This window comes from Prionailurus bengalensis, chromosome C1, assembly GCF_016509475.1.
Source record: "Prionailurus bengalensis isolate Pbe53 chromosome C1, Fcat_Pben_1.1_paternal_pri, whole genome shotgun sequence".
Taxonomy (NCBI): Eukaryota; Metazoa; Chordata; class Mammalia; order Carnivora; family Felidae; genus Prionailurus; species Prionailurus bengalensis.
The window spans coordinates 12,030,641-12,054,854 of record NC_057345.1 but is presented as its reverse complement, the minus strand read 5'-3'; the positions used below and the strand labels follow the sequence as shown (position 1 = coordinate 12,054,854).

The 24,214-nt window shown below is 56.5% G+C and overlaps 1 protein-coding gene across 3 annotated transcripts in view; it reads right to left on the bottom strand.

Moving 5' to 3' along the window:
• CROCC (ciliary rootlet coiled-coil, rootletin) overlaps positions 1–24,214 on the bottom strand; it is a 44,906-nt gene that overhangs the window by 7,920 nt on the left and 12,772 nt on the right. For all 3 annotated transcript variants that reach the window (XM_043573868.1, XM_043573869.1, XM_043573870.1), the window contains 18 exons: positions 23,530–23,626; positions 22,780–22,863; positions 22,108–22,341; positions 21,166–21,365; positions 18,879–19,061; positions 17,426–17,570; positions 16,637–16,783; positions 15,962–16,192; positions 14,602–14,795; positions 14,192–14,319; positions 12,888–13,057; positions 10,681–10,860; positions 9,824–9,958; positions 9,355–9,498; positions 8,696–8,934; positions 7,817–7,976; positions 6,150–6,317; positions 4,353–4,725 (listed from right to left, as the gene is read on the bottom strand). In XM_043573868.1, the coding sequence (XP_043429803.1) occupies positions 4,353–4,725; positions 6,150–6,317; positions 7,817–7,976; positions 8,696–8,934; positions 9,355–9,498; positions 9,824–9,958; positions 10,681–10,860; positions 12,888–13,057; positions 14,192–14,319; positions 14,602–14,795; positions 15,962–16,192; positions 16,637–16,783; positions 17,426–17,570; positions 18,879–19,061; positions 21,166–21,365; positions 22,108–22,341; positions 22,780–22,863; positions 23,530–23,626 (3,212 nt within the window). The remainder of the gene's footprint in view (positions 1–4,352; positions 4,726–6,149; positions 6,318–7,816; positions 7,977–8,695; positions 8,935–9,354; positions 9,499–9,823; positions 9,959–10,680; positions 10,861–12,887; positions 13,058–14,191; positions 14,320–14,601; positions 14,796–15,961; positions 16,193–16,636; positions 16,784–17,425; positions 17,571–18,878; positions 19,062–21,165; positions 21,366–22,107; positions 22,342–22,779; positions 22,864–23,529; positions 23,627–24,214) is intronic.

Below are 24,214 nucleotides of genomic sequence, written 5' to 3'. Positions count from 1 at the left end.
TCCATTTCCCACACAAACACCCCTACCCCTGCCCTTGCTGTATCTTTAAAATTTTCTGGGGCGCCTGGGTGGCTCAGTAGGTTGAGCATCTGACTTCGGCTCAGGTCATGATCTCATGGTTTGCGAGTTCGAGCCCCACATCGGGCTCTGTGCTGACAGCTCAGAGCCTGGAGCCTGCTTCGGATTCTGTGTCTCCCTCTCTCTCTGCCCCTCCCCTGCTTGCACTCTGTCTCTCTCTCTTCAAATTCTTTTTTAAATTTCTTTGCTGTGATAATATATATAACATACAATATGCTTTCCTAGCCATCTTTTTCTCAGGTTCTTAATTTTAATTAAATAACATTTAGTAACGTTATGGTTAGCAGGGTGTGTGTGTGTGTGTGTGTTTTAAGAAATCCTTTCCTGTCCTAAAGCCGTAAGAATATTTTCCTATGTTGTCTTTTAAAAGCTACAGTTTTGTCTTTTGTATTTAATCTTCAAATCTATTTAGGAGTGCCTGGCTGGCTCAGTCAGAAGAGCATGGGACTCTTGACCTTGGGGTTGTGAGTTCAAGCCCCACAAGGGATGTACAGATTACCTAAATAAATAAAAAACTTAAAAAAATGTGGTGCGTCTAACTGAAATTGATGTTATCTAAAAGGTGATGGAAGGGTCTCTTTATTTTTTATTTTTCTGTATGGATTCTCAATTATCCAAATACTTTTGAGACTTTTGGGAAAGTCCATCACAGATCCAGCTTCCAACACAGATCAGGTTTCTTTGGACATGCAGGTCTGGTCCCTGACCACACAACCAGTGTTGGTCTCAGTGGCACAGCACCTGAATTACTAAAACTTTATATTAACTTTTATCTTTGGCAAGGCAAACCCCTACCCCTGGCCATGTAGTTCTTTTTCTTCAAGAGTGTGTTGGCTTTCTTAGTCTTTGTTTTTCCATAGATGTTTTAGAATTGGCTTGTCAAGTTTGACACACACAGAAAGAATTTTGCCGAAATACCATTCAATCTATGGATGAATCTGGAAGAACTGACATCTTTATAATCGTGAATTTGTTGATACATACAATCATTTCTCCTATTTAGGTTTCTTTTAACGTCTCTCAACATTTATGGCTGTCTCCATAAAAGTCATATTAGATTAGAATTATTTTTTCCTTGGATAGTAGACCTTATCTGTAAAGTCATCTAGAGCTGGTGTTTTCTTTGGGGGAGAGATTTCTTATTGCCAGTATAAATGATATTTTATCAATTCTGCTGTTGGCAGTAAACAACAAACGTGTTCTGCTTCTGTTGATATAGTAAAATATAATTAACTTTTGTATGTTGATCTTGTTTCCAGCAACCCTACTAAAGGTTCTTACTTGTTCTAACAATTTGTTGTAGCTTCTCCTGTATTTTTTTACAAATTTTTTAACGTTTATTTATTTTTGAGAAAGAGAGAGCATGAGCAGGGGAGGGGCAGAGAGAGAGGGTGACACAGAATCCAAAGGAGGCTCCAGGCTCTGAGCTGTCAGCACAGAGCCCGACACGGGGCTCGAACTCACAAACCATGAGGTCATAACCGGAGCCGAAGTCAGATGCTTACCTGCCTGAGCCACCCAGGTGCCCCCTCCTGTATTTTCTACATAGAAAAATCACGTGATCTGTAAATAGTGGCAGTTTTGTTTCTCCCTTCCTGAACCTTAAAACATTAATTCTATGTTTCTTACCATAGCGTACCGGCTAGGACCTTTGAGACTTCCAGTACAATATTAAATACAGGAGTCAAATGTAATATTTGCTGTAGGGTTTTGGAGAACTAGTTTATCAGTTAAGGAAACCTTTTTCTAGTTTTCCAAGAGTTTGGATCATAACTGTATGTTGAATTTTATCAAATGCTTTTTCTACATCCATTTTGGTGGCCTTTTTTTTTTTTTTAATTTTTTAACGTTTATTTATTATTGAGAGACAGAGCGTGAGCAGGGGAGGGGCAGAGAGAGAGGGAGACACAGAATTGGAAGCAGGCTCCAGGCTCTGAGCCATCAGCCCAGAGCCCGACGCGGGGCTCGAACCCACGGACCGCGAGATCGTGACCTGGCTGAAGTCGGACGCCTAACCGACTGCGCCACCCAGGCGCCCCACAAAGGGGGAATTTGGATACACACACAAGAAGGCCAAGTGAAGCTTGGGTCCTGCTGCCACAAGCCTAGGAACTATAGGCAGCCAGGAGAGAGGCCTGGAACAGATCCTTCCCTAGAGACTTCAGAAGGAGCATGGTCCTGCTGACACCTTAATCTGGGACTCTGGCCTTCAGAACAATGAGACACAAACTGAAGTTTAAGGTACTCGGTTTTGCAGCCCCAGCAAACTGACAGGTACGGCCTCAAACAGAAACTCTGTGCCCACTAAGCAGTTAACTCCCGAGCCTCCCCTCCCCCAAGTCCCTAGTGACCTCTAATCTACTTTCTACCTCTATACATGTGTCTCTTCTGGGTATTTCCCGCAAGCGTCCCTTTGCGACTGGCTTTTCACTTAGCATAATATTGTCGAGGCTCATCCATGTTGTAACACGGATCAGAATAGCATTGCTTTGTAAGGCTGAATAATATTCCTTTGTGTGGTTATGCCACATTTCGTTTATCTACTCATCTGTCGATGGACACTGGTTGATTCCACCTTTTATGATGCTCTGAATGGTTGGTGCACATGGTAATTCTAAGTGTTTTTCTAAGTTTTTTTTTTTTTTAACCGTTTATTTTTCAGAGAGAGACCGAGCCTGAGCAGGGGAGGGGCAGGGAGAGAGGGAGACACGAAATCCGCAGCAGGCTCCAGACTCTGAGCCGTCAGCACAGAGCCCGACGTGGGGCTCGAACTCGTGAACCGCGAGATCGTGACCTGAGCCGAAGTTGGATGCTTAACCGACGGAGCCACTCAGGCTGCCAGTAATTCTAAGTTTTTTGACGAACTGCCAAACTGTTTTCCACTGCAGCTGTGCTGTTTTACATTCTCACCAGCAATGTCCTTGAATGCATTTGTCCTTACCTATTCTCCAGCCCTTACCACCACCCAGAACATTCTCGATTTCCTCTCTATATCACATTTATTGTCTGCGCCTCTCCCTAGACTAGAAACTCCCTAAGCGCAGAAACGCCAGTCAGTTTGTTTACTGCTCCATCCCACAGTGAAGCTGTCTTGAGCACCCAGCCAGCGCTTAATAAGTATTGCATAACTGATCGAATGTGATCCAGGGGTTCAATCTGTGGATTTGAAGAGGCAACAACTCAGTATCCCATAGTGAATTGCCCACGGTGCTAAGATTCCAGAGGTTCTATTCTAGGCCCTAGGAGTCAAGATAGAATTATGTCAGGCTGAGACAAGGATGCTCTCCAAAGGTGTGCTCACCCCTGCTATAGCACAGCGCTGACTTTCCCGGAGTCATCCACGGGGCCCTGGGAACAAATGGGACTGGAACGATTTCTGAAGGAGTTGCTGGAAGAGGTTTTAGGCCAGGTAGGTAACGGTCTGGCTGTGATGCTGGGGTCACAAGTCTAGTGTGGAGGGGTATCAAGCTAGGGGTGGGAGACTGCTGGAGAGAGGGAGTGAGGATCAATTATAGAGGACAGAGCCTCAAAGTCTCAGAGGAGTCAGGGGCATTAAGAACAAGCACCATCAGGGGCGCCTGGATGGCTCAGTCGGTTGAGCGTTGGACTTCAGCTCAGGTCATGATCTCACGGTTCCTGGGTTCAAGCCCCGCGTCCAGCTCTGTGCTGACAGCTCAAAGCCTGGAGCCTGCTTCGGATTCTGTCTCCCTCTCTCTCTGCCCCTCCCCCCCGCGCGCGCGCGCGCTCTCTCTCTCTCTCTCTGAAAAACACTTAAAAAAAAAAAGCACCAGCACCTCCTTTAAAATGAAGCAACCAGGGGCGCCTGGGTGGCGCAGTCGGTTAAGCGTCCGACTTCAGCCAGGTCACGATCTCGCGGTCCGTCAGTTCGAGCCCCGCGTCGGGCTCTGGGCTGATGGCTCAGAGCCTGGAGCCTGTTTCCGATTCTGTGTCTCCCTCTCTCTCTGCCCCTCCCCCGTTCATGCTCTGTCTCTCTCTGTCCCCAAAATAAATAAACATTGAAAAAAAATTAAAAAAATAAAAAATAAAAAAATAAAATGAAGCAACCAGAGGAACACAAATCAGCGAAGGGGAAGAGCCTGGGCAGACTCCCCAAAGGGAAGGAAAGCGATATGGGGCGGGATTGAGACTGGTCCGTTAAAAGAGAGACATGGCCCAGACAGCAGCCGGCTCTCAGGCGGAGCCGACCTAATCGGGGGCGTGGCCACAGTGAAGCCCGCCCACCGCCTCGCCCTTTCCCTCGTGGCTCCACTCACCTCCAGCGGGCGCGCCCCGGGCCGGCGAGCCCGGCGAGGGCAGCGGGGCCGGGCTGGGAGTGCGCCCGAGGCCCAGGCCCCGACGCAGAGCTGAGCGCAGGCCGCCCAGCTGGGTCTCGGCTGCGCGCCGCTGCGCCTCCACGCGGGCCAGCTCGGCCTCCAGGCCTTGCGCCCGGCCCTCGGCCGCGCTCAGCCGCAGCCCCAGCTCCGCGGCTTCGGCCCGCACCGCCTCCAGCTTCAGCTCCAAGCTGCGGGCGTGGTCCAGCTGCAGCTTCTCGGCGCCGCGTGCCTCCTCCAGGGAGGCCAGCAGGCCTCGCTCGCGGGCCCTGAACTCGCCCTCTTGTTCCTGCAGCTTCCTCTGGGCTCCCTGGAGCTGGGTCGGGCAACGCCGGGAGGTGGGGGTCAGCAAGGCCACCCCCAACCCGACGCCCCGCCTCCCGGGCCCAGCCTGGAACCCACCCACCCAAAAGTGGCTGGCACAACACCTGCTTCTTTAGTGGTCTCCACCCAGGCAGTTTGTGCAGGAATATCCACGGGAAAGTGGGAATTAACTAACTACTAGAATCTTTTTTTCTCTTCTTTCTGTGTACATGCCTTGTAATATATACAATTTATTAGTAATAAAACTAACAGCCCACACCTCCCTGGACAGGACTTATCAGTGCCAGGGACTAAGAACTTTCCCCAAAAAACTTTACCACCATGAATCATCTCCATTTTACAAGGGAGGAAACTGAGGCACAGAGCAGCTGTGCCAAGGCCAAACTGCTAGTAAGCTCGGAGCCAGGATTCAAAGCCAAGCACAGTAGCTCCATGGCTGGTTTCTTTCTTTTTCCTTCTTTCTTTCTTCCTTCCTTCCTTCTTTCTTATGTTTTTAATGTTTATTTTTTGAGAGAGAGATTGACAGAGTGTGAGCGAGTGTGAGCAGGGGAGGGACAGAGAGAGAGGGAGACACAGAATCCGAAGCAGGCTCCGGGCCCTGAGCCGTCAGCACAGAGCCTGACGCGGGGCTCGAACTCACAGACCGTGAGATCAGGACCTGAGCCGAAGTTGGACGCTCAACCGACTGGGCCACCCAGGCGCCCCTCCAGTGGCTGTTCTTCCAACCAGTAGGCTGTACTGTCTCTCAGTGCACATAGCTTATCAATAAATCACACAATGGGGCATGTACTAAAAAATTATTTTCTGATGGAGTGCATGATCCCACACATACCCCTCTGGTTTAGAGGATAAATCAACCACTCACAGCCATCAGTTTCACTAGAAACCACCATTCACAGAGCCCCTGGATGCCAGGACTTAATGCTGGGGCCCCCATCCCATCAGTGCTCTGAACCACAGAGAGGTTAAGTGATTTAGTCAAGGTCACACAGTAGATGCACTAAAGTGAAAACAGCCAGAAAAGCAGAATGGAAAGAGTATGGGCTTGGGAGTCAGACAGACCTGGGTGGCTGTGTGATCTTGAGTAGACCCCTTGACCTCTCTGAGCCTAAGTGTCTGGTTCTCTGTGAAAAATGGGGTAAGAGAGCCTGCCTCATTAGGCTGCTGAATCAAACAAGGTTATGTCTACAGAGCTCCCCCTACCCCCCTCACCCCTGCTACACAGTTCCCGCAGCTGTTATTACTATTATACCTGGAGAAGAATCTCAAGGAGCGGAGGACAGAAACGAGTCCTCCAGAGTGATGTCTCAGAATGACTCCAGCATTGGAGTCCCCACCCGCTTCTTGACGGGGGGGAGGAAACCCAGGGCACCCCCAACTGCCTCCTAAGACCCTCCCCATCCACACCCGAGTTACCTCCTGCCGAATGGCCTCCAGGCTGGCCTCGCCCTTCAGCAGCTTCTGTCGGAGGCCCAGGGCCTCCCGCCGGCCCTCCTTTTCTGCCCGCTCGCCCAGGGCCAGGCGGCCCTGCAGCTCCACCAGCTCCCGGCCCAGCCTGGTGTTCTCACCGTCCAGCACCTTCATCTGTGAGAGAGAGCAGACAGGTAGGACCCAGCATCCACTCTCGGCATCCACAGCCCCTTCTAGCCCAGGGTGGCGAGGGCCCGTTCAACTCTGCCCCTATACCTTGTCCTGTCCAGGCACAGGGAGCACTCAGGACCCACTGCTCCAGGGACACAGACATTGAACACCACCTCGAATCCACTGGGGACCTGCTCCAGATAACTTCACTGAGCTCCAGCCATGCCAGGCACCTGGACACCAATCACCTCCATTTATTGCCTAATCGCAACTACTTATCTTGGGGCGTGGTGGACCCGCATCAGAAAAGGAATTCTGCAGGGCAGGAACCACAGGCCTCCTGGTCACCTTCCTCTACAGTGATGTCTGACCTACAGAGTGCTTACCACGTGTCCACATCTGTTCTAAGCGTTTCGATTGTACGAACTCATTTGGTCTCACACAACTGTCTACAGGGCAGGTACTGACATTATCCTTATTCAATAGATAATGGAGCCTAGAGAGGAGAAGTGACTTGCTCGAAGCCACACAGCCCACAAGCAGCAGACTGGGATTTAATCTCAGATGAGCGGAATACAGAGGTATGTTCTAAGCCCCCATTTCCCCACAGGAGCAGGTGGGGGGTAAGGCCCATCTACCCCACGCCGCTAGAGTGAGGAGGCTGCATGCACCACACCCAGCAAGAGCCTGGCACATAAATGTGACTTCCTTTCAGACACTACTGTGGCTTCCCAGGACTTCAACCCAACAGGAAGGAGCCCAAAGTGGTAAAGGGGGGGCCCCGGTGGGAGATGAAGAGAGTTTGGTAGTCACGCTGTGATATCTCTGGACGAGGTAGAGCCTAGCAGCCAAATGGGGCTCTTGCCTGTTCTGTAAGTCTTCTGGGAAAGCCTGAGCCAAGGACGGTTTTTACATGTTTGTAAATAGTTGGACATGAAATGGTGGAAACAAAATCCAAGAACAGGGGTGCCTGAGTGGCTCAGTCGGTTAAACATGCGACTTCGGCTCAGGTCATGATCTCACGGTTCGTGAGTTCGAGCCCCGCGTCGGGCTCTGGGCTGACAGCTCAGGGCCTGGAGCCCCCCTTCGGGTTCTGTGTCTCCCTCTGTCTGCCCCTCCACTGCTTGCACTCTGTCTCTCGCGTTGTCTCAAAAATAAATAAACATTAAAAAAAATAATTTGTTTTAAATCTAGGAATATTATGTCTTACACGCGAAAAATGAAATAAAATCGAATTTCGGTGCCCATCAACAAAGTGTTCATGGAACACGCGCCCACACATGTACGTACTGTGTCGGGCTGCTTTCTCGCCCTGCTGGCAGAGTTGAGTAATCGCGACAGAGACCGTATGGCCCCTAGAGCTGGAAATAGTTACTGCCGGGCTCTTTACAAGTGTTCGCCAGCTCCCCATCCATCTCACAGGGTCTACACCTTTTGTTGCTCATGGATTCCTCTGAGATTTGGACAAGAGGCAGCACGAGGCAAGGGCCCGGGGCGGGTACCTGCCGCCGGAGCTCCTGCAGTTCCCGGCGGGCCTCCAGCCGCGAGCGCTCCACCTCCTGCAGTCCGGCCCGCAGCTCCTCGGCCTCCCTGCCCGCGGCCACCCGGGCCTCCGTGAGGAGCACCAGCTTCTGCTCCCTGTCCTCGTTGGCAAGCTTCAAGCTGGAGTGGGGGTGGGGCGGGGGGGAGGCAGAGGGCAGAGGGCAGAGGTCAGCGGCAGCCACGGGTCCCGGGAAGAGTGCAGGGTGGGGATCTACACAGAAGCCTGTTTTCCTTGGGGGCCTGGGTGGCTCAGTGGGTTAAGTGTAGACTCTTACTAATTTCAGCTCAGGTCACGATCTCGTGGTTCGTGAGTTCAAGCCCCACGTCAGGCTCTGCGCTGACAGTGAGGCGCCTGCTTGGATTCTCTCTCTCCCCCTCTCTCTGCCCCTCCTCCGCGTACTCTGTCTCTCAAAATAAATAAATAAACTTTAAAAAAAAAAAAAAAGTCTGTTTCCCTAATCCCTGGAGTTGGTCGGACTGGCTCTTGGCCTAGAGGTGCCCCAAGTGTTACTTGCCCACGTGGCCCCTCCTGAGCTAAGCCCTGTAGGGCCGGGGGCCAGGCCCGAGGCTGCAAGAGGCCAACAGGTGACTCCAGGGTTGGGGCTAGTCTCCAGGGTGACACCAGCAGGTGGGGTCAGCTGCTTCCTTTCCCCTTCTTTCAGATGGGAAAATTGCCTAAAACCACCCACGTGGCCAGCTGTGGTTCAAGGGCACAGACTCCCCATCTGTGTGATTTCCCCAGAACCCTGGGGGTGAAGTCAGCTTCCAGGGACGTGATCCGGGGTGAAGGATGGGCCCGGTGAAGGACCGAGCTGGCCCCTGCCCCCACGTTGCCCCACCTGATCCGTTCGCTCTCAGCCTTCTTCACGGCCGCCCGCAGCTCCTCGTTGGAACGCCGCAGGGCCTCGCGCTCCTTGACGCCCTCACCCAGGCTGCGCCGCAGCTCGCTGGCCTCCTGGCGCTGGGCCTCACGGCCATCCTGACTGTCGCGCACCTTGCGCTGGGCCTCCAGCAGCTCCCGCCGCAACCCGTCACGGGCGTCCTCCAGCAGGCGCAGCTGCGTCCGAAGCTCTTCTGCCTGCGAGGGTGGCAGGTTGTCACGGGACAGGGTACGGGCCCTGCCGGAGCCGGCACTTGGCAGAAGCCAGCCCGCACCTGTATCCCCGGCCACAGGCACCTGCCCCGCGGCTCTGCAGCGACTCAGACCACAGGTGTGAGTTCTGACTCGGGGGCAGAGCGTGCTGGAGTTAGTGGTGTTTGGGCCTGAAATAATCATCCACCAGGATCTTTCTATGGAGGGACACCAAGAGGGCAGGGACCCCACCAGTGCCGAGTCCCAGACAGATACAACGAGCGTTTAATAAAGGCTTCCCGCCTCCTTTCTACATTGGCTGTTCGCTCGCTCTCAAATGCAGGGACAAACCTTACACGTTCTTCTGGGCCCCTAGTGGGCCAGGCCCCCCGCGGCATTTAGGGTGTGCTGCCCGGAATGGCTCACCTCGCGCATGGAGGACTCCCGCTGCCTGTCCAGGTTTCGGGCCTGTTCTTGCAGCCTCTTGGCCTCCTGGGCGTGGGCTGCGGCAGCCTCCTCAAGCTGGGCCCGTAGGTCCCGCAGCTCGGACGTCAGCGCGTTCACAGTGCTCTAGGACAGACAGGACTCCTCAGACTTGGTGCTCCCGTCCCCCTCCCCCTCCCCCGGCTGTTTCCAGGAGGGTCGGCTCCAAACGCGGCCCTTCCCGCGGGCCTGCCACACCGTCTGCTGATCCCTTGATGCCCAGTGAGTGCTGTGCCCACAGCCGCTCTCTCCCTCAGACTAGGATTCACCGGGCAGAGTTGTGCCACCTCCCTCTCGTGGGGGACCCCACGGAGGGGCTGAAGCTCCCCCCACAGCCTGGGAGAGGGGGCCCCTCCAAGCAGGGTCGTGCCTCCTGGCTCGGATGGAGGCCCACCTGCCTGGCCTGCCCTACCCGGTCCTGCTCCTGCCGGCTCTGGGCGTCTCTCTTGTGCCGCTCCAAATCCAGGGAGATGGCGGCCAGGCTGTGCTGTGTACCCATCAGCTTCTCCGACAGCGCCGTCTTCTCGGACTCCTTCAGGGACAGGGCCTGGGCAGAGGCGGGGAGCAAAGGGCTTGGGGGCTCGGCTGGTCATGGGGGCACGCTTGGGCCCTTCCCCCACCCTGCCCTGGGAAATGTGCCCCCTGGGGGCTCGGTGCCTTGTCTGGGTCACCACAGGTGGACCCGGGGCAGCGGTGCGGACTCAGCCCCTCCGTAGCCCCCGAAAAAGGCACAACCGCCAGAACAGCAAGTCTGGACGTGGACACAACTTAGAAATCCTGCCAACTTCCCACGGTAATCCTGGCCCTTCGACTCAAAGAGGCAGAGTGGCTTGCTCAGAGTGACACAGCCAGTAAGGACAGGCCTGTCTCCTTTACGGTATGGGAAAGTCAGGAGTTAGCTCCTTTGAGGAGGGTTCAGCTGCTACACGTGGGCAACGCAAGGACTTCTCAGAAGGCAGCCCCGGGGACACCATGGCCAGCCTGGAGTGGCAGAAGGGATGGCAGGCTGTGGGTCAGCTTTCTGGGACCCAGTGCTCACAGTGCCACGAATGTGACAGCCGCTCCGGGAGTTCCCAGGCACGGCTCACTGAACGTGGTCTCAGCAATGCTTCACACACACCCCTGGAGTCCCCCCATCCTGCAGGTGAGGAAACTGAGACCCAGAGAGGGACTCCTAGCTCCCAGCTACTGAGCGGCTGAACAGGGACCAGCCCCGGGAGAACAGGGGCCTCTGGGGCAGCAGCGGAGGCCACCCCGGGGCTCACGAACCTGCTGCTTCTCGCTCTCGGCCAGGAGGAGGCCCTCGTCACGCTCCTGCTGCAGGGCGGCGATCTCCTCGCTCAGCTCTTCCTTCTCTGCCTCCAGCCGTGCCAACAGCTCCTCTCGCTCCCGGTACATCTGACCCTGCAGCTGGGCCCGCTCGGCCTCCAGCTCCCGCCACGCTGCCTCCTGCGGGCCAGGCCCCGGGCACGTGTGACCCGCAAGGCTGGACTCAGGCGGCCCCTCACCGACCTCAGGCCAGCGAGAGCCACTTGTAGCCCAGAACCTGAGCGGCAGGGCAGGCCACCAGGCAACTACAAGGTGGGGTGAATGGTAAGGGCTGTGACGGGGTCACGCCGGGGCTGTGTGCGCCCCAGGGAGCGGCAGGAGCCTGGCCCGGGGGCCAGAGAACACTTCCCAAAGAACAGATGAGCCGCAGTCCGTCAGGTCAAGAGAGAAACAGAATCCCAAACCCAGAGGCCAGCCCCGGGCCCGGAGGAAAGAGAAAACCCGACACACTGTATCTAAGGTCACTGGAGCTTGAACTACGAGGGGACATGCATCAGAGCCATGGGCAGCGGCCAGGCCAGACCAGGCCCTGTGGGCTGTAGAGAGCTGATTCTGAGAAGAGTCGGGGCAAGCTAGGGATGAGCTGGATCGAGGGGCGGTTTGGAAGCTGTGGAAGAGGGACGGGGATCCGGGCTGAGGTAGTGAGGGGCGGGGTGGGCCGTGGGGAGCAAAGGGGGTCTGGGGATGGCAGAGCAGCCCGACAGAAGAGAACAGATTCGGTGATGTTAAGAGGCCAAGCCAGAAGGCACAGGAGGAGTCGGAGAGGACACAGGAGTCTGGCGCCCTGGGGACCGGGTGGATGGGTGAGTAGGTAGAACCCACAGGCAAAGAAAGAACGCCCCCCCCCCCCTTGGGTGCCTGGGTGGCGCAGTCAGTTAAGCGTCCGACTTCAGCCAGGTCACGATCTCGCGGTCCGTGAGTTCGAGCCCCGCGTCGGGCTCTGGGCTGACGGCTCAGAGCCCGGAGCCTGTTTCCGATTCTGTGTCTCCCTCTCTCTCTGCCCCTCCCCCGTTCATGCTCTGTCTCTCTCTGTCCCAAAAATAAATAAACGTTGAAAAAAAATTAAAAAAAAAAAAAAAGAAAGAAAGAAAGAACGGCCCCCTGGTGGTCCCAGGCGGGTACTTGGCCCCAGCAGTAGGCCCTAGCAACCTTGCGAGAAGTAGGCCCAGGTGCCCCTTCTTCAAATCTTTGCTGCCCCCTGCTGGAGAAGGGAAATACTATCCACCCAAATCTAAGACGACTGACTCTAGGCGCGATGTGGTGGCCCCTGGAGTCATAAAGCAACAGCCTGAACTGCTGAGAGACGCAGCCCTGTCCAACACGGGGCTCTGGACAGTATCTTAGGGCCATAGTAATAACAATCAGCGTTTATGGAGCACTTATGAAGTGCCAGTCATTATTCCAAACCCTTTTTATGGATTATCTCACCTCACCTTCACAATACTCTATACTATCATTATCCCCATCGTTACAGGCACTGAGGCCGTAGGCAACCTAACCAATATATGACCAAGATCAGGTCCAAACCCAGGCAAAGAAACTCTAGAACCAGTGCTCTTAGATAGCTCTGTTTGGTCTTCTGGTGACCTGGCTCTTTGCCTAAGTGCTCAGGTCCCAGAGCGGGTCTTTCGTATGCAAACAGCACTTCTTAGCAAATGAAAGTGTTTGTTAAGCGTTAAGCGTCTGACATCAGCTCAGGTCCTGATTTCAAGGTTGGTTCGTGAGTGGGTTCGAGCTCCGCATCAGGTTCTGCACTGCCGGTCCAGAGTCGGCTTGAGATCTTCTGTCTTCTCTCTCTCTGCCCCTCCCTGACTTACACACGCGCTCTCACTCTCTCTCTCAAAATAAATAAACTTAAAAAAAAAAGTGCTTTCCTACTATACATTAGATCAGCGTTTCCCAAATGTGGCTGTGGACCCCCTGCATCAGGATCACCAGGGCCGAACCAGATTTGGGGCCTGGGAATCTGCATGTTTGATAAGGCATCCCCAGTGGATCCTCACAGGTGCCCTCAGGGCCCCTGGGACAGGGATGAGGTTCCGTTTCACAGATTTGGAGACTGATGCAGAGTGAGAAGGGTGAGTTGCCTGAGGTCACAGAGGAGACACCGGTTCAGAGCCCCGCCTGCCCCAACCAGCTGCCCGAACCTTCTCTCGCTGGAGTCGTTGCAAGTCCTCCTCATGGGCGGCCCGCTGCTCCCGCAGAGAGGCCTGGGCCTCCCGCTCAGCCTGCACCAGCTTCTGGGCCATCAGCTCCTTGTCCAGAGCCACCTTCTCCTCTGTAGTTGTCATCTGTTGCCGTAGGCCCACCAGCTCCCCTGCACAGGAAGGGACAGCCTTGGGTCAGAACCTCCCATGGGCCAGCAGACTCAAACCTGATGAGCCACGTGGGCAGCTCCCAGATGATCGAGGGTCCCCCTGGGATCTAAGCTGAGTTCCCTTGGAGAAGCTCCCTGCTCTCTCTGGGCCTCAGTTTCCCCATCTGCCACATGAGTCTATTGGCCCTGTCTCCCTCCCTGTCGACTGCGAAGGGCATCAAAGAAATGAAACGACATGAGGAAGACCTCCCTCCCCCAAATGGGGAGGTTAGCAAACATATAACAGCCCCCATTATTGACTGAATGCTTACAAGGGGTCAAACTCCTGGCTGAGCACACGAGAGATATATTCTCACCACACCTTCGTAACACACCTACGTGGCTTGTCTCATGCCCAATCTACAGATGAGGAAATGGAGGCTCAGGGAAGTCAGGTAATTTTCCAAAGCTGCACGGCTTTCCATAAGGCGTCTCCTTTAATGACTGATTGCTATAAACATACTTGCTGGGCTGTCAGCACTAATGGAGGTGACCATGGGGAAGTCATACCCCACTGGGAACAATCTAAACACCATCTCCTGGGTTGGAAGCCCACCAGAGACTCTGTCAGCTTGCCCCTTCCTGGTTCTGTCTGGCTCAGGTAGATGTGGACAGCAAAATTAATTTTTACGGCCCAAGTAGATGCCTGGTAAATGCTCGTTGAGTAAGAGGAACCCCTGAGTTGAGACACTGGGTGGGGAACGTGGAGGGAAGAGGGGCTGCGGGTGGGGGGCCGAGAGAGTCCGTGGCTCTGCAGAGAACTCAGACCTAAGTGCCCTGACGAGGACAAACAGCCACCGCTGGCTGAACCAGGCCCTGGGCCAAGGCCTTCACACGCTTTTCTCGCCTCATCCTGGCAACTGCTGTAGAGGAGGAGCATTATCACCTCTAACTGCCAATGAGGAACCTTCGGCCCAGAGAGGGAAGAGGCTTGCTCGAGAGAGCTCAGATCTAAGTAGCAAAAGCAGAATCGGAACTCAGGTCAGCCAGACTCCAGGGCCAGTGCTCCCAACCTCCAGAGCCCCCAGAACCCGATGGGTTATATAGACCGGGCTGGAGCCTGGAGTTCCCTACCCCCGATTCGGGCCCCCATACCAGTCAGGGTCTCCTTGGCCAGCAGCAGGGCCTGCCCGTCGGCTTCCAGCTGCTCCCGGCGGGCCTCGAGCTGCGCCAACTGCCGCTGCACCTCGAACAGGCTACTCTCCAGGGCTTCCTTCTCCAGGCTGCGGCACATACAATCCCTGAGGCCTTGGGACTCAGCCTCCTGGGCCCCAGGAAACTGTGGCTCCCAGGGCGTGGCCGGCCGTGGGCCAGGTGCCAGCCTACCTGTTCAGCCAGGCCCACGCTCCCTGGGGGAAGGCTGGGCCCTAGCTAGAACGTGTTGGCAAGCCTGGCTCCTAAGTAACTGCCCCCATGGGCGAATGCCAGGGCGGCCCCAGGCAGACCCCCCTCCCCCCCGTCCCACCGCCTGCCCAGGGTGGGCTGGGCAGAGCCTAAGGCCTTACCGCAAGCGTGTGGCCTCCTCTGACAGGGTCCGGCTTTCTCGCTCAGCTGCGGCCAGCTGCACCGCCAGGCCGGCCCGCTCTTTGGCCAGAGCCTCCTTCTCCCGGGCTGCCCGCTCCAGCGCCTCCACCTGCCGCTGCGTCTCCCTCCGTGCCTGTTCCAGCTCCTGCTCGCGCCCGCTCAGCTGCCGGGAGAGCTGGCCCCGACCCAGGCACCATGAGTACCACTCCCCAAACTCCCCGGCTTCTCGTCAGGCAGCACCCCGACCCTGAGCCCGACCTGGCAGGAGGGAGACCTGGATTCAACCTCAGGCTGTGTGTGCTGTGTGTACTTGGACAAGTCACAGCGTTCTCTGGACCTACGATGTACACGCATACAAAATAAGCGTCAGGGGGCGCCTGGGTGGCTCAGTGCGTCGTTAAGCGTCCGACTCTTAATTTTGGCTCAGGTCATGATCTCACGGTTTGTGAGATCGAGCCCCGCCCTGGGCTCTGAGCTCACAGCACAGAGCCTGCTTGGGATTCTGTCTCTCCCTCTCTCCCTGCCCCTCCCCACTCATTTTCTCTCGTTCTCTCTCTCTCTCTGTCTCTCAAAACAAATAAATACAGGGGCGCCTGGGGGGCTCAGTCGGTTAAGCGTCCTGACTTCAGCTCAGGTCATGATCTCATGTTCACAGGATTGAGCCCCACGTCAGGTTCCGCACTGAGCATGAGGCCTGCCTGAGATTCTCCCTCTCTGCCTCTGCCCCTCTCCCCCATTCTCCTTCTCAAATAAAAAAGTAGTAAGTGTCCTCACTCAGTGTGGGGAGTGCCAGAATGCTTTCTGTGCCCGAAAATTTCCAGAGGAGCTGAATACACAAAACAGAGCGGAGCCCTGGAGCCCTGTGTCCTGTGCCCCGTAGCCCACCGCCTAGAGGTCCCTCCCAGGAACCTGGGCTCTCCAGGACAGGCACTATATCAAGGCCCCTGGATCCCTGAAATCCTAAGGTGCCTTCCCGCTGGGTCCCCAGAAGTCTAAGGTGCCAATTCAAAACTTCTCTATCCGGTATCGTATCATGAATTTTTACTGGGTGGTGAGCCGTCTACCAAGTGCCTCCGCGACTGTGCTGTTCAGAACAACCCTTTGTGATAAGAACTATTAGCCCCACGTGACAGAGGGGTCAACTGAGGCATCGGGCGGTTGTGGAGCTTGCCCACGGCTCCCAGCTAGCAAAGGGAGGGCTGGACTTAAACCCGGAATCACGCTCCTAGGCCCGGGAGCTATCCCCTGGATGGGGATCCCCTGGATCCCAGGAGGCAGGAGGCTGGGAGGCAGAAACCCCTTCCCCCTCCTCGCTCCCATCCCCACCCCCCCTACACCCACCTGGGCCAGCTGCTCCTGCAGCCGGCAGCGCTCCTGGCGCAACGTGGGGAGCTGGTGCTCCAGGGCCTCCCGGGCCTGCTCGGCCACCCGCAGGGAGCCCTCCAGGCCCTGCTGTTCCACCTCCTGCTCCAACCGTAGGTGCTCCAGCCGTTCCTGCGCCTCCCGTGCCAAGCAGGCCTCCTGCTCCACCTGCCGTTGCCGGCCCAGCAGGGCCGCCTTTTCCTCTTCCAGCTGCGGCAGCCAGGTGCAAGCGAACCAGCCGGAGGGTCAGCTCAGCCCCTCCACCAGCGGAAGGACCGCGGACGCCCCCTCCTCTCCACCCACCCATCACAGCCAGCCCAGGGGAGGCTCCCCGGGGGAAAGGGTGTGGGGACACTGAGGAGGAGGCAGCAGGGAGGAGGGTCCACGGAGCTTCTTTTCTCTCAGACCGAGAGAGAGAAGACACAGACGGAGTCAGAACAGACACAGAAAGAGAGGCAGTGACCGGGACAGGCACAGATGGACCAGGCACAGGACAGGACCGGGACCTGTCCCGACAGGTACAGGGCCAGAGGTGTACAGGCAGATATGCAGCGAGGGTGAGGGGCGGGGGCCGAGGCTGGGCCTGGGGCACCTCAGCGAGTAGGGCTTCTGAGTGGGGCACACGGGTGGGCGGCCTGCGGGCACACGGCATACCTGGGCGACGAGGCGGTTCAGACCCAGCTTGTCCTGGGCGAGGCTCTCGTTGAGGGCGCTCAGCTTGGACAAGGAGTCCCGCAGAGAGGCCTCCTCGACCCTCAGCTTGGTCATTGAGAGTTCGAGCTCCACGCGGCCGGCCTCAGCCTGTGGGGTGGGGGCCAGGGTGGCCAGAGACAGCCGGATGGGAGAGATGGAGAGAGGGGAGAGGCGGGGAGAGGCAGGAAACGACGTGCAGAGGCACGGAGATGGGAGAGGGTGGAGGCATGGAGGCGGGAGGGTGGGGAGAAACACCCTCAGAGACGGGGTGGGGGGCGAGGGAAAACACAACATGAGACAGAAAACAATCGCTACAGGCCGGCTGCCTATGAAGTTACTCAAAAGAAACCACACACAGCAGAGCTGTGCGGGAGCCAAGGGAACCCCAGCTCTTGTAGGGCAGGGCAGGGGTCAGAGGGTCCCACAGAGCAGGGTCTAAGGGGACACTGCTCAAGACCCAGAGTACAGGGGTGGGGCAGGCACCCGCCAACGACTGTGTCCCCAGCTCTCACAGACCCCAGGACCTGTGTCCAGAGGTGGGATGGGACAGCCTGAACAGCACCGCCCCAGACGCATCTGGAAAAGCAAGGACATGACCACTAATAGAGGTCCGTTCACTTATGACTGGGGTCCGAGGACAGCCTGTGGTCTGGGGGGCCGGGATCAGCCTGTGCACAGGGTCAGAGGCCAGCCTGAAACAGGGGGCAGTGTGTGGCCAGAGGGAGAAGGCCTGGGGCCTCGGGGACCCACCTTGGTCAGCGCCTCAGCCACCTCGGCCTTCTCAGCCTGTAGCATGTCCCTCTGCAGCGTGGCACAGCTCAGCGCCTCCCTCACCTCCACCAGCTCTTTCGCCAGCCCTGAGCGCTTCATTTCCAGCTGCTCTAGCTGTCTGTGGCTGTGGGACACAGGGTGGGCGGGTGCCCCACGTCACCTCCCTGCTCAGAGTCTCCCGCAGCCAGACGGCGCTGGCGCAGGCCAGGGACCAGGCCTGAGACGGGAGCCCTGGAGGCCAGAGCCTCACTCACAAGGACAGCCAAGCCCACCACTTTTGGCTCTGGGACTCTGGGACTCTGGGCCTCAGTTGTCACATCTGCAAAATGGGGTAACAGCTGCCTCATGAAGTTGTTATAAGGATATGTGATCTACTGAACATAAAATGCTTAAAATAGTGCCTGACATGTCTCCCCAACAGTCTGCAGAAGCAAGAACGATATTCTCTACCACAATGTACTAAACACCACTGGTACTGATGCCTCAGAGGAGGAGGCAGTGCAGTGATCAAGAGGTTAACTCTGAAGGCAGAACGCTTGGGTTCAAAGCCTGGCTCTTTACTAACTAGTCGTGTGATGACCTAGGTCAAATTACATGGCCCTTCTATGCCTCAGTTTCACCATCCACAAAATGGGGATGAGAGCTCCTACAGCAGAGTTGCCATGAGGGCTGAACACGAGAACCTCAGTGTAGGGGTGCCGGGGAGGCTCAGTCGGGTGAGCGGCCGACTTTGCTTCAGGTCGTCATCTCACGGTTCGTGAGCTCGAGCCCTGCGTCGGGTCCTGCGCTAACAGCACAGAGCCTGCTTGGGATCCTCTCTCTCTGTCCCTCCCCTGCTCTCTTTCTCTGAAAAATAAATACACGTTAAAAAAAAGGGGGGGGGGGAGAGAGAACCTCAGTGCTTAAAATGGTGTCTAATACTTGGTAATATTAGATTACTCTTTCAATTTAAACAATGATATTAATTTTTTTATGTTTATTTATTATTGAGAGAGAGAGAGCGTGGGAGCAGGGCAGGGGCAGACAGAGAGGGAGACACAGAATCCGAAGCAGGCTCCAGGCTCTGAGCTGTCAGCACAGAGCCCGACGTGGGACTCGAACTCACAAACCTCGAGATCATGACCTGAGCTGAAGTCGGACTGAGCCACTCAGGTGCCCCTAAACAATGATATTAGTGTTACTACCGCTATTTTAGTTATCGTTGTTGTCACCGTCCACACTCCTGCCTCATAGCAGTCCTCTGATCCCAGGTAAGTGACTGTATCTCCCTGAGCCTCAGTTTCCCGAAACGGGGCTGGTGAGAAGACCCTTCCTCAGAGAGGTGCCCAGACAGTAGGATGTCTGGGACACCGTCGGTCCTCCCCGGCCCCCAGGGAGGACCGTCGGGACTCCCAAGGTCGGTTCTGGGCAGGGGAGGCCAGAAGCCGCTCACCTGCGCTCGAGCTCCCTGCGAGTCCGCTCGCTGTCCCGCGCCGTGTCCTCCCGCTCTTCCTCCAGCCGGTCCCGCTGGCGCCGCAGCTCCTCCTGAGCCGCCTGCAGCTTCTCTCGCTCCTGCCGTAGCTCCTCGGCCTGCTGCTGGGCCGCCTGCAGGCTGCGGGCCAGGCTGTCCTTCTCCCTGGAGGAGGAGGGAGAGCTGAAGGCGCTGCTGGGGCGGCTCTCCCCGGCCAAGAGGGCCGTGCTGCTGTCCTCCCGTGAGCCCCGTCCTCTGACCTCTAAGGCACCTGCCTCCAGGAAGCCTTCCCTGACCCCGCCCCAGCAAGACTCACTTCGTCCGCATCTCCCTGGAGCGGACTCTTCCCGTCAGAGGACACCCAGCTTTCCTTCCCCCCCCAGCCCACCCAAAGGAACGGATGGAGGCACTGGCCAACAACCCCACCAGGTGGCAAAGGCCACGCTAGGCTCTCGGGACACACGGACCAGTCTGTATGACCAGGAAATGCCCCTCAATTCTGGAAGGCCCAGTAGAGCTGGGTATGCCCAGCTGCACACGGTGGCCAGCAAGGGAGGGAGGGGACTGCAACTGGGAACTCTGGAGGTTCACAGAGTGTTGCCTCTTGCCCCAGTGCCAGTGGTCACAGCAACGGAGCAGGGGGTGTCACCCCTCCTTCCGAGCCAGCCGGGGTTCTTAGCTTGGGCATCAGCTTAGGGCTGATCGCTGGCATAGCCTCCACTGCCCGCCTCTTCACTTGAAGGGGCAACCGGTAAGTATACCAGACACGAAGGCCGCAGTGGGTGGGAAAAACCATATAACATGATATATGAAATAAAAATAGCAGAACGCGGGGCGCCTGGGTGGCGCAGTCGGTTAAGCATCCGACTTCAGCCAGGTCACGATCTCGCGGTCCGTGAGTTCGAGCCCCGCGTCGGGCTCTGGGCTGATGGCTCGGAGCCTGGAGCCTGTTTCCGATTCTGTGTCTCCCTCTCTCTCTGCCCTTCCCCCGTTCATGCTCTGTCTCTCTGTCCCAAAAATAAATAAACGTTGAAAAAAAAAAATTTTTTTTTAAATAGCAGAACGCAAGATGAGGAGTTCACCGTGAACACAGCCACGTATAAGGCCCTCCTTCCAAGGCATGGGGAGCCCGGGTTTTGCTCTCAGATGGACCTGAGTTCCAATTTCTACCCCCAGCCACACTGCTGCGTCAGCTGGGACAAGTCTTTCAACCTCGGGATAGCCCCAGCTCCAACCTGCGGGAGTTTGATGGGAAGACTAATTTAAATAATCTGCCCGAAGCGCTTGGCAATGAGCCTGGCACATGGCAGGTGTACTAGAAGCCTTATCTACGTCACTGCCAGGAAACACAACGGGGAGCAGAGTCAGTGCTCCCTAACAGAGGTTAGGACAGGCAGGTGAGGCTGTGAGAAGGTCCTGCCTTCTTATTTCCCCTTCTTTTTTCTTTTTCTTCTTTTTTTTTTTTTTAATTTTTATTGTTTATTTATTTTTGGGAGAGAGAATGAGAGACAGAGCACAAGCTGGGGAGGGCAGAGAGAGAGGGAGACACAGAATCCCAAGCAGGCCCCAGGCTCTGAGCTGTCAGCACAGAGACCAACGTAGGGCTCAAACTCACGCACCATGAGGTCATGACCTGAGCTGAAGTCGGATGCTCAACAGACTGAGCCACCCAGGCACCCCTCCCCTTCCTTTTTCAAACTTTTAATTCTGCAGTTACATTGAGGAGAAACAGCAAACAACAACAACAACAAAAATAACCAGACAGCTAAGAGTGGGTAATTTCTTGTCTCAAAGATCTCCAATGACAGAGTCTAAATGGCACTGTCATTAGAACTCTCTGGGATGATAGAAACGTTCTGTAGCCATTTGTGGCTACTGAGCTTTTAAAATGTGTCAAGGACAACTGAGGGACTGAACTTTTACTTTTTAAAATGTTTAACTAATTTAATTTTTTTAAATATTTATTTATTTTTGAGAGACAGAAAGAGATAAGAGAGGGAGTAGGGGAGGGGCAGAAAGAGAGGGAGACAGAGAATCTCAAGCAGGTTCTGTGCTGTCAGCGCAGAACCTGACACAGGGCACGAACTCACAAACTGTGAGATTATGACCTGAGCCGAAATCAGGGTTAGACATTTAATGGACTGAGCCACCCAGATGCCCTCAATTAATTTGAATTTTAACAGACATATGGCCAGTTATGACCATGTAAGTGCAATCCACATGCGGGCTGGCATTAGATCCAGGCCCCCACCTCTGACCTCTCAGGCACCTGTTCAGAAGGTCAATGGTGCCCCGCAGACGCTGGGCCTCACGCTGGGCATCCTCATGAGCCTGGGTGGCCCCGTTGGTCTTGTCCCGTAGACGCTGCAGCTGTTCCTCTAGGCTGCGGCGCTCACCCTCGCTGTCACTAAGCTGCTTCCGCAGGGTGCCCAGGAGGTCCTGGCTGGCCTCATAGCGCCCACGCATGTCCTGTGGCAGGGGAACCATTGAGTCTGGGGGAGCCCTAGGAAGCTCCTCGAGCGCCCCCTACTCTCTGCTCATTCCAGGAACACACCCAGCCTACTCTGTGGCCTAAGCCTGAGGCAGGAGAGTGGGGCTAAGCCCTCCAGACTAGGTTTCCGCTCCCGTCCACTGTGCCCCCACCCCCCTTCCGAGTGCTCTGCCGGGGCTCTGACCGCCATTTCCTCAGACACACTGACCTAAGTAAGCTCCACGCAAACCACCAAGCACATTCCGACCTCTTCCCGGTTCTGACTATCCCAGGGCTCCTAGGCTCCTCCCCTTTGCATTCTGGTTCTGACTCTCCCCCAGACTCCTCCTTGCCCCTAGCTCCCCCGGTTCCTCTCATCCTAGACTGGCTCCTCCCCCCAGGCCTTTTCCCAGGGTCCTGGCTCTGCCTGTCCGGGAACCTCTTCTCTAATTTCGGTACCAGGACTCTAGCTCTGCCCCAGGCTCCGCCCCCAGCTGCCCAAGCACCTCCCACTCTGGGCTCAGATCTGCCCCAGAGCTCTCACCCACCTCCATGGGACCTGACTCAGTAGCTCTAACTCTGGGTTTTGGCTCCACCCAAAATGCTCAGGCCCAGCCCAGGCTCCTCCCTCCCCCCCGCCCCTCCTTAGCTCCACCCCCACAATACTGGCTCCGCCCCAGATGCCCCAAGCCTTGCCCCCGGGACTCTGGCTCCGCCCCAGGGCGCTGGTGCCCCGCCTACCTGGACCTGCAGCTGGCGCTTGTGCAGGGCCGAGTGGATCAGGGCGAGCGTGGAGGAGTCGGAGCAGGCCGGGGATGGGCCTCGGCGCGGGGATCGGCCGCGGCCGGGCGAGGAGCGTCGCGGCGGGGAGGGGGTCCGGGGGCCCGAGAGCCCCCGCAGGCTGCCGTCCGACGCGTCCCCTGTGCGCTCAGAGCCGCTTAGCTGGACACCGCTCTCCATGTCCGACAGGACGGCCTGAGGTGGGGGGGCCAGGCCAGTGAGGAGGGGGCCGCGGGTTAGTTGGACCAAGAAGCCCGGGCGACGCAGTGGGGTGGCGGGCGCCCCGTGTCCGGCTTCCGCGCTCCGCCGCACATTCTAAGCTCCCTTCCTACAGGTCCTCCCGATTCCACCCGCCCTGGCTCACAGGCCTCGGCACGCCGGCTATTCTCCCGTGTATTGCCGAGACGACATTGGGCGATTCTCCCAGATGGGCCCGGAATTTGCAGCGCCTCCCCATCTCGGACTGGGGCTCCCCTCGGGGTAGAGGCCAGGCTCAGCTGGCAGGGGTGTCCAACAGCAGCATGGGTCCCCAGGGCCCCCAGCCGCTTGCGATTCAGCGCAAGGCCACCAGAGGACGTGGTGGCCCCAGGCTGCCCGGCCCCTCCCTGCCCAGGGCTCCTTCCCACCTCCCACCTGTGCCAGGTCTCTCAGGGTCTGCTGCAGCCCCTCTCCGTCCTCAGTCTCCAGGGCCGCCTGCTCCTGGAGCCGCAGGGATTCCTGGAGTGGTGTGGGGGAGACAAGGGATGGTCAGGGTCTCTGCCCTAGTCTGAATCTCCACCTTATTCTCCCTCCCTGGCTCCCCACCCATCAGGTGGCCTCTAAGGCCATGCTCAGAGGCCAGATGCTTGGTAGACCCCATGGGATCCCCCATGCCCTCAATGCACAGACCAGGCCCGGAGAAGTGCAGTGTCACTATATAGGTCACACAGCCTATTGGAGGAGAGCCAGACATAGGACCCAGGCCAGGCCCCACACAGAAGGATGACCAACCCAGGCAATACCCTTGAAGGGCGTCCCTCTGGTGGGGAGGCAGCTCAGTTCCTAGAGAAGGAGCCCTGTGCTAGCAGGGCACAAGCATCTTTTCAAGCCCCAGCTTATTGGCTCTGAGACTCTAGATAGTATCTCTCCTTAGGCCTCAGTTTCCTCATCTGTGTAATGGGGATCATGCCACAGGGCTGCTGAAAGAATGAAATGGGATAAAGGAGGTGAATGTACTTACCACTAAGCCTGGCACACACTAGGTGCTCAATTAATGGGGGGGGGGGGTGAAACCAAATCGGAATGGAATGCTAGGGATGGTCCTAGCAAACATGGCCCTCATCTGTGGGTCTGGTCGGCCTCCCGATCCCACCCTGCCACATCTCAGGGTCAGGTGCATCTCACCAGGGCCTCAAGCTTCTCAGTAAGGGCCTTGTTGACCCGATCCTTCTCCAGATTCTGGTTCTGAAGGCGCTCCACTGTCAGGGACAGCTCTGTCACTCTGGAAGAAGAGCAGTAACAGAGGTGAATGCGAGACCCACCCCAGCCTCTCCTCACACCCACCAGCAATGTGTCCTTCATGCTTTCCCAAACCTTCAGGGGGGACCCTCGGTTCCACCACCCTAACTGTGTGACCTTGAGCAAGTCACTTCTCTCTGGACTTCAGATTGCTCATCTATGAAAGGAGAATGAGGGCACCTGGGTGGCTCAGTCTTTAAGCCTCTGACTTTGGCTCAGGTCATGATCCCACAGTTCATGAGTTCGAGTCCCACATCGGGTGAGCTCGTGCCCTGCTTTGGGTAAGCTCGAGCCCAGCTTCAGGTAAGCATGAACCCTGCTTTGGGTGAATATGAGCCCCGCTTCTCTCTCTCCCTCTCTGTCAAAAATATAAATAAATAATAAATAAATAAACAAACAAATGGAGAATGAAGTGGCCACTCACTTTATCTCTGGGACTCATCTAGATCTCAAGAGCTAGGAGCGTAAATTCTAGCCTCAGTGGTTAAACTGCTCATAATGTGCCCTGGACAAGAGCCCCCTGAACCTCAGTCTCCCCCTCTGCCAAATGGGGTGCCTGGGAAGACTGGCT